General features: G+C 32.4%; 1 protein-coding gene across 1 annotated transcript; it reads right to left on the bottom strand.

Moving 5' to 3' along the window:
* Positions 1-565: 565 nt before the first annotated feature.
* Positions 566-12,219, bottom strand: LOC109692063 (killer cell lectin-like receptor subfamily I member 1). Its single transcript, XM_020172444.2, has 7 exons — positions 11,233-12,219; positions 8,815-9,102; positions 7,892-7,984; positions 7,675-7,743; positions 1,689-1,840; positions 1,257-1,360; positions 566-734 (listed from the first exon to the last, which is right to left on the bottom strand). The coding sequence occupies exons 2-7, from the start codon at positions 9,029-9,031 to the stop codon at positions 626-628; spliced, it is 744 nt and encodes a 247-aa protein (XP_020028033.1). The 5' UTR covers positions 9,032-9,102; positions 11,233-12,219; the 3' UTR covers positions 566-625.
* Between the last annotated feature and the right edge of the window lie 1,819 nt (positions 12,220-14,038).

Genomic DNA, 14,038 nt, shown 5'->3' with positions numbered 1-14,038 from the left:
ATACTGGCTAGACGCAGAGTTTCTTAATTATATTTGTTATTTCTTGTTCTCCAATGAACTTGTCTTCACTGCTCCATGTAGTAACTCTATTGTATCTCATGACCAATCTCAAAAGGAGTCCATCTCATGTTAAAACCCTATTGGAAGTTTAATGCAGAGGTGTGTGAGTGTAATCCTAGCAATTAACAGGTGCTGTAGTATGATAATAGTTTGAACCCAGGAATTCAGATTTAGCCTGAGAAACCTTGTCTTTAACAACAAAAAAAAAAACAAGCAAGCAAAACCCTACTTTACACAGATATTTTTTTTCTTCTCATATTCCTTGGAATTTGCAAAATTGTTTAGGGGTGGCCTGATTTTTTGCTAATTTTTTTTCATAAATTTATATTGATTTTAAATTGTAAGAGGGAAGAATGTTAGCCTGAAGTAATCTGTGGACAGAAAATTTGACTCCATCACAGTACAATGTATAATGTAAAAAGTATAAAAAGTATAATCTTCTGACCACAATAAAAACACTTAGTGATAACTTATTTAAAAATTAAAAATCAACAAATAACTGACATATTTTATAAATATTTTACTAGGATTTAATAACAATAACATGTTAGTAAAACAGATGTTGCTATATTTGAAGCTCACAGATGAAATATTTCCTTGATGAACAGTTTGCAGGATAAATATAAATTCCATCCACAAAAAGACAACCATGGTTCTTCTTGGAATATTTTTGTCTGTGGAAAAGCACCAATAATAACCAAATATTACAGTGTAATACATACAAATACTATTTTATCTAAACCTTACAATTAGGAAAAACAAATAAGTCAACAAGAATAAAACAGCAAACAAAACAAACCAATGAAGATGAAAGTTATGTAGACTGGTATTCTTCAATACAAGTCTGTAAGATTGACAGAAAATATTTGGCACTGTGTAATTTTACCGTGTTTGTATAAGTAGAATTTTGAATCTTATAGTAAAAAAAATGCCAGATGTTTTTAAAATTATAAACTCACATAAGATACAAAAGTATGTACAAATTTCTTTTAGGAGACTTGTGAATTATAAATGTACAGGTTCAAGTGGTGAGATTACATTCAAAGCACTAGAAAAATTTCCTAATTACTTCACATATCCTGGTAATCATATATCATAGTTTTTTTTTCTTGGATGTCCTTTCTTGTACACAGATAAAACACACACAAAATACCTCTACTCTCAAAAAAGTCCAGTTTATCCAACAGTGTACTTACAGGCTTTTCTGCACTTGGGTACTATCTTCCCATAACCAGGATCCATCAGTTTTGTTCCATTTGATAAATATCCATCCTAGCATTTCAAACATTGATAAGATTTCCTATTGTGAACAAAATCAAAATCTGTAACTATGATCTACTCCTTTCTGACTGAAGGATTAGTGTCAAAAGTCTGCTAAGAGCTTACACATGCCCTACAAGTTTTAATAGGCCCACATCAAGATATTATCTGTTTTTATATATTTAATATATTTCTTTAAAAAATTAAATATTCTAACGATGTAATTTCTCAAATTTTTACCTACAAAAACTAAATCGTAATAAGAAAATATCATGCACCCCGAGAATAACTTGAGAAATAGTGTTCGTCACTAATGCTTCCAAACCATGTGAAATTCTAATGTCACAGAAAAGGAGTATCTGTCCTACCAGCTCTTCTTCAGTTTCTATCTTCACAAGATGGGAATTCAGCTCCATGCACAAGTTTCTGCTTTCCTCCCAGGTTTTGGTTTCATGGGAAACATGATAGTAACTATTTCCAAACCCAATCCAGTTGTGTGAAGAAATATAACAGGAAGATTCTAGGAAATTCAGACATGTTAAGCCGGTACCCTGTGCTATGAATCAAGCATTTGTATCACATATGAATATTAGATAGAAAAAAGCCTTTGGTTTTTTTGTTGTTGATATAATATGTTGATTCCTCCCCCTATTCTTAAGTATTTTTGTAACACTTTTGAGTAATTTTTACATAATCTAAATCTAACAGTAATTAATAATAGAAATTTTCTCATTTGTTTTGGAATTTTCTATGCAAAATCAATAAAAATGCTATTAATATAGAAGAAATATTTCAAATAATATTTTAAGCTTGTATGACATGACTAAAAGGTATACAAACAAAAATGGCTATACAACATATAACTATACAAACAGAGATAACAATTAGTGAATAATTCTGGTTCTGTTGGAGATTTTTACCAATAGTAGTTTTGAATATACACAAGGAATGCTGTGTGCAATTTTAAAAAGTAATGCTCCAACTATTTAGTGAATACACACTCTATTTTTTCATTTTGTAATTTTTCATATCAATGAAAACTATAGATAAAGTTATTTTGTCCTCAGATCAATGATGTCACTTCCTTCTTTCTGAGGAATATGCTGGTTTCAGTTCATTTCATAAGATTATTTTGATAGTCATGGGTATTTACTAAATCTTAAAACCTGTTATTTTACATTTTTATGAATTTATTGAGATAAGGTCTCTATCTTTTTCAGTAAACATTATTATTGCAGGTAATATACATGTCAAGGAAAGTAAATCATGATTAACAAGGCTAATTTTTATAAGATATAACAAATGTATCACTAATTATTCAAGTTACTTTTGAGGTGGGCAATAGTGGAATTTGAACTTAAAGTTTCATGCTTGCTAGTTAGCTGCTCTACTACTTGCCACACCTCCAAACATTTTTGCTTTGGTTATTTTCCGGATGGGGTCTCACATTTTGCCCAGGCCAGTATAGACCATGACCCTCCTACTTAAGCTTCATGCCATAGCTGGGATGACAGGTGCATGACAACAAACTTGCTTTGAATACTGATCCTTTTGATCTCAGCATCCCAAGTAGCTAGGACTACAGTTGTGACCTACCACACTCAGCCAGAACATTACTTTTTCAGAAAATATTTATGCCAAGAGAAATAGATCAAAATTAATAAGGCTGATATTTGTACTATAGAGATTCAAGTTCTTGAATGTATGGCTAGTTTTTCAAAATGTTTTTATCTTGTCATTTTAATGAGTGCTATACCAAACATCCTGTTATGTGTGTGTTAGTGTAGCTCTGCAAGAGATTTCTGAAGGCAAATAGTGAATAATGAAAAGAATAATTTTCAAAGCATAAATTTGATTATACTCATTTTAGTTTCATCAAGACTCTATGTCTCATCAAAATCTTCATTTTTCTCACATTTTAAATTCTTCCAGTTTGAAGAATACTTATACCAATTAGTTAGACTTGTAAAGTTATACCATTCTATAAAAATTATAATTGTCAGTGAATTTAAGTCTTTTCATATAATAAATTATATTTTGACCTTCCTCATTTGATTGCTTCACTCATATCTTATACCACTCCCTGCATCTAAGTTAATATATATATTATATATATTTGAAAGACATCTAGTTTTATTTTCTAATATTTTCATTGGATGAATATATTCACTATAATTATTTTTCTGTAATTTCAGCTAGGTAACATTCATGACTCCCTCTAATCTGTGTAATTTCAGATTTTAAATTATCCTGATATATGAGATGCAACTGGAGGTTAGCACCTTTTCTTAGATAATCTTCATGATTCATTTCCTTTAGGGCCTGGGATCCTGCCCAGCCAAGATCACACAGGCCATGTGTTTGCAAGTTCTAACTGTTCTTGTCTAAGACATTGTAGAGGTATTTTTATCTCCAGCTAGAATGGAGTTACATAGAAAACTTTTAATGATATCTCCAATATATGTACAATTATTTGATTTTCAACTCTTACTCAAGTTAAACTATAGCCTCATCTTTTGTCTCTTTTGAAGGTGTTCAACCCAGAGTACACAGTCATTGCATTAAAAACACTTCCATACAGTGGTAGGTTTGAAGTCATAACACCTCTTAGGTTTCAAGCCATGTCAGTTTTTGGCTCTTTGATTATTAGTTTTTTTTAATTGGAAAGCTAGATGTAAAGGTAAAAAAATTTGTTTTTTAAAGAATTCTATACTTTTAAAGTTAAGAAGGAAGGAAACAAAGAAAATGTGGGCTTCCCAGCCACATGAATATAGATGCCGGATCTGGTGAGCACCAGCCCTTGGACACAGGTGGGAGCAGCATCACTGGTTCCCATCCCTTCACAGCAACCTCTGTTCTCCTAGGTCTGAGAGACTGACCTGTGACTATCATCAAAGTGAGAAATGCAACTATGGCATTAAAGGTACAATAGGTGCAAAAAACATAGGGGAGGAAGAGGAAAGGGAAGGGAAACACAGAAAGAATACAAAGAAGATGAAGATTAGCAGGTGAGAGAAGATGACTAAATGGTTAACTTCCAGAAATAGAAGGAATTGATGTAGGATTAGTTGATCAGGCAAAGATAAGGAGAAGACAATGGAGAAGTCTGCAGTTGGGAAGCTAGATTATTAACTCCTCAAAAACCTTAAGAAAATCTATTTGGAGCAGTAAAATACTACATAGTACAAACATTAAGTTATGTGGAGAGAACAAGGATATAGTCAAAATACATTCAGAAGCCTTAGTGCCCACTTGCAACCTTTAAAGAAAAAAAACTTAAATTCTTTAGGGAATTGGAATGAACAGGGAAGTGATCCAGGGGTGTGAGAGGATAGAGAGCAACTCCAAAGAAGGAAGCCAAATTACAGCAGGAGTAAGTACATTCCACTACTGATGAGAGATATTAAGACTTTGCCCCCCGCAAACAGCAGTATATAGGTTTATAATCCCTAGAAGAATAAAAAAGAGGCTGAAACTCCTCTCTGGATATTTCAGTTGTATAAAGTAACATTTGTGGTGGTGATGGAGAGGTGGGGGAGATGGGAGTTGCTCTAAACAAAGCAGGCACCTGACACCTTTGTAATCTGCAGCCAAGTGTCTTCTTCTTCAAGTTTCAGTCAGCTCAGCTTTTCACTATAGCCTCCTAGGGGTTCTAGGAAACCAGGGGTTGAAAGACATTTCACTTGAATTTCCAACATGGAAAGCAGAAAATAAAATTAAAAGATTGATCCATATCAAATAAAAGTGTAGGAGGCAACATAAACCTTCAGAACACAATCAGCACAGTTCAAATTTCTTTAACATATGTCATTGCATCCCTTGATGAAGGACAGACCCTTTTAAAAATTAACCATACAGACCTCTTGGGGAAAGAAGATAGACAATTAAAAACCAAGAGGGTTGAAAGATAATAGCTGAACAAAAGGAAAATAGTGCTACAACAAACATTCAAACTAGGGGTAGATAATAAAATATGGAATGACCAGACAGGTGGTATATCTCAGTGATAGAGCACTTGACAGCATGCACAATGTTCTGGGTTTGATTTCCAGTCCTGCAAATAATAATAAAGAACAAAAGGAAAGAAGAAAGGAAGGAAAGGAAAGAGGGAGGGAGGCAGGGAGGGAGGGAAGAAAGAAGCAAATATGCAATAACTAATAACATTTCAGAAAGAGAGACTGAGATTGGAAGATGAAAAATAAATAGGAAATGCAAGAAAGCAAATAAATATCTGTAAATTTTTGTGTGTGGATATGTTTTCCTTTTTCTTCCATATAAAGTCTCAGAGTTGAATTGTCAGAACATATCACAACTCTGTGTTCAATTTTTTGAGGAACTGGCAGATTATTTTCAAAGGATATTGCATCATTGGACATTGAATGGATATTGCACCATTGGCTTCCTTTGTTCACATCAACACTAGCTATCAAAGTTTACCTTTTGTTTTAATTAGCATACATTAATGAGAGGATTTCAATGTGATAACTCCACACATGTGTAGCGCATACTTTTCATAATGAAACCCACAAGCACTGCTTGAGAAAAGAGTAAGGAGGGAGCAAGTAATGAGAATATAATGAAGGGGGTAAACTTGTTTAATATCTGCAATTTTTAAAATATTTAAGCCACTGTATAACTAGTGAAAATGATAAAAAATTGAATTAATATTTCATTTTAAATATTCAAACAATTGGATTGATAAGAGTTATGTTATTGTTTAATGAATTTATTTATATAGTTAAATAAACAAAGAAATAATTTCCTCATAAGTCCTCATGGTATGAAATTTCAAAAAAGAAAGAAAACAATGAATCAGAAGATAATCAATTTACTTTCAAAAGCAACTTAAAATGTGACAAGAGGGGTGACATGAAAGGTTATAACAATTGCAAATTCACAAAGTGAAGCCAAGAAAAAGTGTAATAATTTTTACAAGATATGTTTTTTAACCAAGAATTCTTAATACTAAGTAGGAAAACAAATGGAAAGTATTTCAACTGTTTTAGACTCAAATTCAGAGACAGTAAGTTAGTCCTCAAAAAGAAAAAAACAGATGATGCACTATAGGAAAAGGAAAGATGGAATCCACGCAGGGTATATAACACAGAAAGGTGGTAAAACAAGTCCTCTGTGGTTGAGTGCAGATCATTCAGACTTGACTTGGGGACAAAAGGGATTTAGAAGGAAAGCTATCAGGTGGTCACGATACATGTGGAGAACAAAATGGGCAAATAAAATGCTGAGCTCTGTTCATTGTATTCTCATTGATCAAGATAGGGTAACAAATCATAACATCTCTCTCAACACAAATTAATAACTTAGCAAATATTAGTAAGACCATCTGACTTGGAAATGTGGAGGTAGTTAGGAAAATTTAAAGAGTTAAGAGCATTCATCTCCTGAGAGCAAGACCTAAGGAGGAAGAAAAGATACCAAAAAATCATTACTTTAAATTATGTCTTTCTGGGCTATTTTTCAGTGACAAATATAATTTTCATAAAATGCAGTGGTATTTAGTGAATACTGTGATGTGCTTTGGCAAATGAATATACTTTTCTAACTACTTCACCAGCTAAAATTGAGACTATTCCTATCACTCCAGAATTGACTCATATTCTTCCCAATTAATGCCCCCTAACTCTCCTAGCCTGAGGCAAACATAGCTCTAATTTATGCACTGTATATTGCTGCTGCCTTACCTACAGATTTTATTGTGCTGTCTTCACTCAGCACACTGTTTTTCAGAATTTCCTGGCTGTATGTATAATTATTTCATTGTTTTTATTGGCTGAGTAGTATTCCATGATATGATAAAACAATAACTTGTTAATTGTACATCTGATAATGGAAATTCTGAATGTTTACAATTATGCTATCATAAATAAAATATCCAAGATCATTTGTATAAAAGTCATTTATGTACATAGTTTTCTTTCTCTTTTATAAAAGTTTAGTGGTAGATGATGGATATGTGAACCAGTCTCCTTTTCCATATCCTGACCATACTTGGTTGTTAGTTTTTCTTCTATAGTGGTAAAACACAATGATTTAGTGTTCATTTCCTTTTGAATAATTTCTACTTGAAGTACAATATATTTAGATGTTATTTTTCCTAATAATAATACAGTAAAAATAATAACACAATATATTTACAACATTTTAGGATTGTTCACAATCTCCTGCATCTTAATTATTTTTAACCCCTGTGAGTCCTTCTCTGTTAAGAGATTGAACAAATGATTTCACTGCATCTGTCTATATCTGTCTATCAATAGTCATTGAAACTTGTGGATTTAAGGAAATTCTTTTACCCCAATATTCAAAGGAAGTGAACTGTATAGAATTAATACTCACCATCATTTTTAGGAGATACGGAAGGAAGAAATGAGTTGTTTCTGCTTTGCTCTTCTTGTCTAGAAAATACTGTGACAAAATTTATGGCAGTAATTAATACTATATGAGATATAGTTGGTAAGACAAAGTGAAATTCAATCTTCATAGTGAGTGGAGTCATCACCACATTGCTCATTATTCTCTGTAATAAGAGCAAATTATTTTCTTAATTACTTACAATTTGCAAGCAAGAGACTGACTGTTGTCATCAATACCACACACAAGACAACTAGGATACCAGTTATCTCTCCCCATGCTGTAGAATGGGTTTCTAAAAACAAGAGAAAGGTGAACAATGATGAGTCTCCCATTTCCTAGAACTCAACAATAATAAAACTGAAGACCATTATGCCTCACTCTTTAGGATATGCTTCTACTTTTTCATCTTTCAGCAGGTTCATCATAAAATCAACCATCTGCATTAAGAATACCAAGTCTTTGACCTTCAAATTTCTTCCCTGGCTTTAGCTTCTTCTTGACCTCACTTTTCCCTTGTCCATGGTGAAATGCAACTTTGGTCCTCTGAACCACCTTCACTAGCATCTTCATGCATCCTTTACCAAGTGTTCTCTAAATTATTAACTCTGAACAATCTGAAATATACTGTCTCTGCTAGTAAATTGAAGACCTAGGTATGCTTAGAGAAAAAAAAATCGTGCAAACAAGACATCCCTTGAAAATAAAATGTTGATTTGTGAATTTTGCCATTCTCTTAACCCTTCTATCAAGGCAGGAAATTCAATTCATTCTTTGTTTTTTTGAGATAAAAAATAAACGTCATTCATTTTCCCCAGGGCATATGAGGATGTTTAAAATGGTTAAAATAACATGGAATGAAACAGAATTTCAAAATCTTCATTGCATGCATAAATAGTTCTTGTTTTCTTACAATTAATGCAATTCTTTTAGAAATTGTGCCAATATTTTAGAAAATAAACATAGATTATTTAGAGATTTTTCTATTCTCAAGAAATATCCTGAAATGGATAAGGAAGGTGCTAAAAGGACTAGTGTATCATGCCAATTTTGTAATGGTTTTGAGTTCAGTAATCTAAAACCAGTTAACATGTATCTTTTAACAAAATATATGCAGTGCTATACCTTTTCTGTTTTCTCTAGAAAGGCATTTTCTGAGTTTGTGGTGAGATGTTCTACTGAATTTCAGTTCCACATAGTTTATCTGCTGTTCAGTTGTTATTACAGGACTAGGGACTGTCTTGGATATTCTTTGCTTCTGTTGAGAGTTGGAGAATTTCACTTCTGTGTAAGTAACCACTTCTTTGTTTACTATAAATTCTTCTTGTTTATTCTTAGGCATTTTTGTTCCAAAAAGACTTGGATACTTTCAACTTAATTTTGATAACTGGTCTCTTTTGTTCTTTAATATCTCTGCAACAAATGTGAAGAAGAGAAAAAGTGCTCAGTGCATCATGACCAATGAATAATGCAGAAGTTGTTGCATGTGTGCATGTAGATATGATATTAAAAGGGTAAAATAAGTGGAAATGCAAGTCTAAATCTCTCTGAACTTCGAAGTCTTTCTTAATTAGAAGAATAATTCAATCAACCTTTTTCCTCTTTGAATCAAATTTAAAAGGTGTGGATGAAGTCGTTTATAATTTTTTTCCTTCTCAATATTCTATGTAGAAGGAATAAAGTCGATAGCATACAGGCAATGGTTAAATTATAAGTACATTAATGAAAACTTAAAAATTTAAATTAAGCAAATCACTTTGTTTAAAACCACTTTACTAAAAGTTTATTGCCTCTCTATATCTTTGCATAAAATAATTTTTTCCATCTAATCAAATCATATTTGTTTCACATGCATACACACAGGCACATGCATATAGACTATCTAAATTAATGACTGTGCCAATGGACCACTAAAATCAAACCAGGGAGGTAAGCATGCACTGACACTATCTAATACAAATATAAAATATTGACTTAGAAATATATCCATACAAATTAAAATAATAGGAAAATATCCACCTACTAGAACACTAAATACTTTAATCAATTATTTTGTTGAAAAAAAATAAGTGGTAGTGAATATAAAATTATTCAGCTGCATTTATTAAAACTGTCAACTTTTGCTTTCCATTTTAAATAATTCATCCAACATAAATGTTAAACATGCATCCAGTTATGCAACACATATTCTTTGTCACTATTTTTTCTAATAAATACAGTAGAAAAGCAAAGCAAATAAACAAAAATATTCATGACTGAGGGAGATAAGGAATAAATATGGCACATCTTATATGCTAGCACATCAATTCTTTGCAATAGAAAATATCCTGTAGATGCAAAACAGAACAGTTGCAATATGCTGTTTTTGCATGGTTGTGTACAGATAATATTTGAAAGGTTTATATTTCTTTCCATTTTATTGAAAATTAAAGCATTTTAAAAGCTGCATAATGATGATGCATTGAATATTTTAAAATACAGAAAACAAACATCTTCATGTGTAACCTTTTTTCTATCCATGATTATTTCCAAGGAATATATTTTCTAAAATAAAAAACATAAGTAAGATATAAAAATGAAGATTTTTTTACATTGTGTCAAATCACTTTTGTTGAGTTCATATATGCATAACAGACATGGCAGTAATTGTAATGGCTTGGTGGGACTGGAATAAAGCTGCTATTCAAATAAAGGGATAAGGTAAGTTTTATATGGGGAAAAGGGAAAAAAATCAACAATTTTGATAATAGAGAACAAAATAAGCGTGGTGTGGAGTCAGACAGACAACTGGTTCAAAACTGGAACATTGTATAGACTTACATTACAGTTTCAAATCATGAAATTAAAGTTAAGATAAGCCAAAACTGAAATGTAATCCAAGGATCAATAAAAGAGTGAGATGGGTAAATAATGATTAATTTACTCACACAGACATGAGGGAAAATGATTGGTGAATTATAAATACACTATTTTGATAATGGAGAGAATTTTACCACAAATAACCATATGAAAACACTTATTTCACTACTAACTAAAGACATACACAAATATTAGTGTTATGTTATACCCACTTGTAAAACTAGCAAGCATTTACAAACCAGATATAATTGCCCATGTCTGACAGTGTATAAGAATGAAAGCAGGCATCATTCACATTGATCTGGATAATATGTAAACTACATTACTCACTTTTCTGGAAAGAAAACTCTCAGTTCATATAGAACAGCATATGTGCCTGTTTACCAATCACTTCAAAATAATGAGAAAATGATGACTTATACCATAATTTAAATTGAGAAAAGAGACTATGAGACTGTTGGCTAAATTAAGCAAAAAGAAAAGTCTAATACCTTCCCCAAAAATAGTTAGACTCATACCTTAAACTATTGTTTGTAAAACAAAAACATATCATATTTTTAAGGAATCTGTTTTCTCCCCAACTTGTCATTTAAACCATTCTGTATTCAACCCTGAATTATTATTGAAGAATGACATATATTTGTATTGTGAAAGAAGCAAGTAAGTAAAATCAATTATACTCACCCACCAGTAGAATCAATTTGAATGCTTTATAATAGAAACTTGAGCATGAAACAATTTAAAATAGTTTCACTGTACTAAAAATTGTGCAAGTGATAATCTGGAGTAAAAATATTCGGGCAAGATTTTACATTATGGAAAACTAAAAGTGATGTAAGATAGTTGCAAATCACTCTGTGCAAAACAACAAAGGAAGTTCTCTTATAGCTGTTAACTTGTAGTGCACTTCCCCCACAAAAAAAGAAAGAGAAAGGGAGCCTCCAAGTTTACTACTTTGAAATATATTTGATAAATCATAGATCTTTCCTTTCAAAATGAGTGAGATATATTAAAAAGAGGCCACTGAATAAGAATAACTTTATCGGAACTGAGACTTCAAAGAGAAAAAAAGTTAAGCCAAATTGCATAGCGAATTAGAGGTCATATTGAACAAGATTCCCATGGAATACCTATAATATTGTGTAGATCAGAATAGAAATGATATTTGTAGCTTTTCTGTTAAATTAGGATTAATAATTCTAGTGGAAGGAAGCAGATATCATAGCCTATTGCACAGAGTTTGTATTTTCTTATTAAAACATGATGCAGTAGACAATATTCTAGTGTGTTAAAATAATTGTGTAACTGAAAACTAAAGAATTTGATAAAGAATAATTTAAATAAAGAATTTAAATTATAAAAATTAAAAATATGTCTGAATTCCTACCTCACATTACTGTTTCTAGAATGAAAACATCCCATAGTTTTACATAAATGATTTCCTTCCCTAGTTGTCATTTAATGCATTCAAGCTGTGGAGAATAAAAGAACTTGCCTTACTATAAATTTCCACACTTGGCTCTCTACCTGTATCTGAAGATTCAGCACTATAGCTCTCGCATTATCCCCAAACTTTCTCACTTAATTATGCGTCCCATTTGAGTTGCTTTCCTGTTCACATGTTGCCTGTGCCCCTCCTCAAAATTCTCTTATTCATCAATGCTGTTGTCCCCTGACCTTCTCATCCATCAGAGCCAGGTGCACAATCCTCCTCTATCCTGGCACTAGGTCTCTGCCTCCTCAAACACTTTTTCCTCCTCCCTACCTCAGCCAACCACTCCCCTGAGAGTCATTTGTCCTAACCTTTAAACCTGTCATCTTAAAAATGTCTTGCTAAAGTATGTATGGCATTTATAGGCTTGACATAATAGCACAATACAGTGTAACACAATTTGATATAATAATATGTTGTTCTTGATCATAATCTTTTAAGTGTCAAAACCTCAAAAATGTCGTGTTAGAATGTCTCACCCTCTACTCATCACCTCCTTTCTAATATAAAAATCTGTAGTTTCATTTGCTTTTCTATCTGTCTCCAAATGTACTGTTCCATTCTGTCTGACTGTGTCTTTATTCACCTTTCTCCAAGTACAGGTTGATTGTATAATACCATTGTAAAGCACTTCTGGCAATACTCTAAACTCCCCCAAACTTCTTTTGTCCCTACTTGTTCAACAAAATTCTAATCCCACAGGAAATTATGTTTCTTAGTTGGAAATGGTGGTATGCATTTGCAATCTAAGAACTCAAGAGGGTGAGTCAAAAGGATGGTGAGTTCTAGGCCAGCCTGGGATGCATAGTAAGAAGAAAAGAAAAGGAAAGGAAAAGAGAACAGAAAAAAAAGAAAAGGCAAGGCAAGAAAAGAAAAGGAGAGAGAGGGAGAGAGGGAGGGAGAGGGAGAGAGAGGAGAGAAAGGAAGGAAAAATAAAAGTCCTAGGTTTCTCTCTCCAATGAATGAGAAGCCAAGTGCTTGTAGAACACTAATGTGAAATGGTTTTGATACAGAGAGGTGTCCTGTTACATTTCTGTGGTCATCATTCTATTTTCGGAAGTGAATTTTATTATACACTCCCCATTCTTATCAAATATCTGACTGTCCCACATCCTCTGTCATTCTCAAAAGATGACCTACATTACAGACAAATAAGAGTCACCAGGTTATCAGGCTGACATTTCTGAGCTACTTGACTGTGTGCCTCCAGTCTTACTTTTGTCCTCTTGGAAAGCTGTGTTCTTCTTATTATTTGACAAGGTCAATTTCACTTTCATTTAGACCCATTCTTTCATGCTACTCAAGAATCACACATTACAGTAGCCCTCTTTCCTTTCAATAGTTAACGTTTCCTTAGAATCCTTCTTATCACCTTAAAACTACATGCAAGGGCTGGGTTATATGTAAATAGTGAAGTGCTTTCCTAAAGTATATAATAGTAAGATATCCAGCACACACACAAAAATCTTTGTTATTTAACTTGTTCAACTCTTTATGAGTCAAATACTAAATACAATCATACTGTGAAACAGGTCTTTAAAAATGGCATGAAGTCATATGCCTCTTCTGCAGGTGGCAGGTTCAGTTTTTGCTTCTCCAACACCTAGTTGTAATGCAGCCAGACCTCTTGGTGGCTTTACTTTTCAGCCACCAGAATAACAAACAAGGCAAACTTTAAAAAAATAAACATTTCCCAGTCTCATTTACTTTCTTGCAGCAACACAAAATGGACTAAGACACTTATGTTAACAGATGGGGTTGAAAATAAGAAGAAAAATATAATGATGAAAGAAGAGCTGTATCTAAACTCACTCCTGCTTCTCAATTAAGTTTATATATGCTGGTATCATTTAATAACCATAAAATATCCATTTGCTAATAAGTCATTCTATAATTTACAACCTCAGATACGGTCATAACTTTTTATGATATAATTTTCAACAGGTCTATTTAATTTTAGTCATGCTCTTTAATAAGTAAATCATAGTTAGTGATGTC

The sequence above is a fragment of the Castor canadensis genome, chromosome 6 (assembly GCF_047511655.1).
Source record: "Castor canadensis chromosome 6, mCasCan1.hap1v2, whole genome shotgun sequence".
Lineage (NCBI taxonomy): Eukaryota > Metazoa > Chordata > Mammalia > Rodentia > Castoridae > Castor > Castor canadensis.
The sequence above is the reverse complement of the archived record's forward strand: the minus strand, read 5'-3'. Positions and strand labels throughout refer to the sequence as shown.

Bases quoted from the DNA above. Each gene is read 5' to 3' on its own strand.
- LOC109692063 (XM_020172444.2), bottom strand. From the start codon at position 9,031: ATGCCTAAGAATAAACAAGAAGAATTTATAGTAAACAAAGAAGTGGTT. The intron at 7,985-8,814 runs GTATAGCACTGC...TCTTGTTTTTAG, and splicing joins TTCTAGAGAAAACAGAAAAG to AAACCCATTCTACAGCATGG. The intron at 7,744-7,891 runs GTAAGTAATTAA...ATTTTGTCACAG, and splicing joins CAGTCTCTTGCTTGCAAATT to TATTTTCTAGACAAGAAGAG.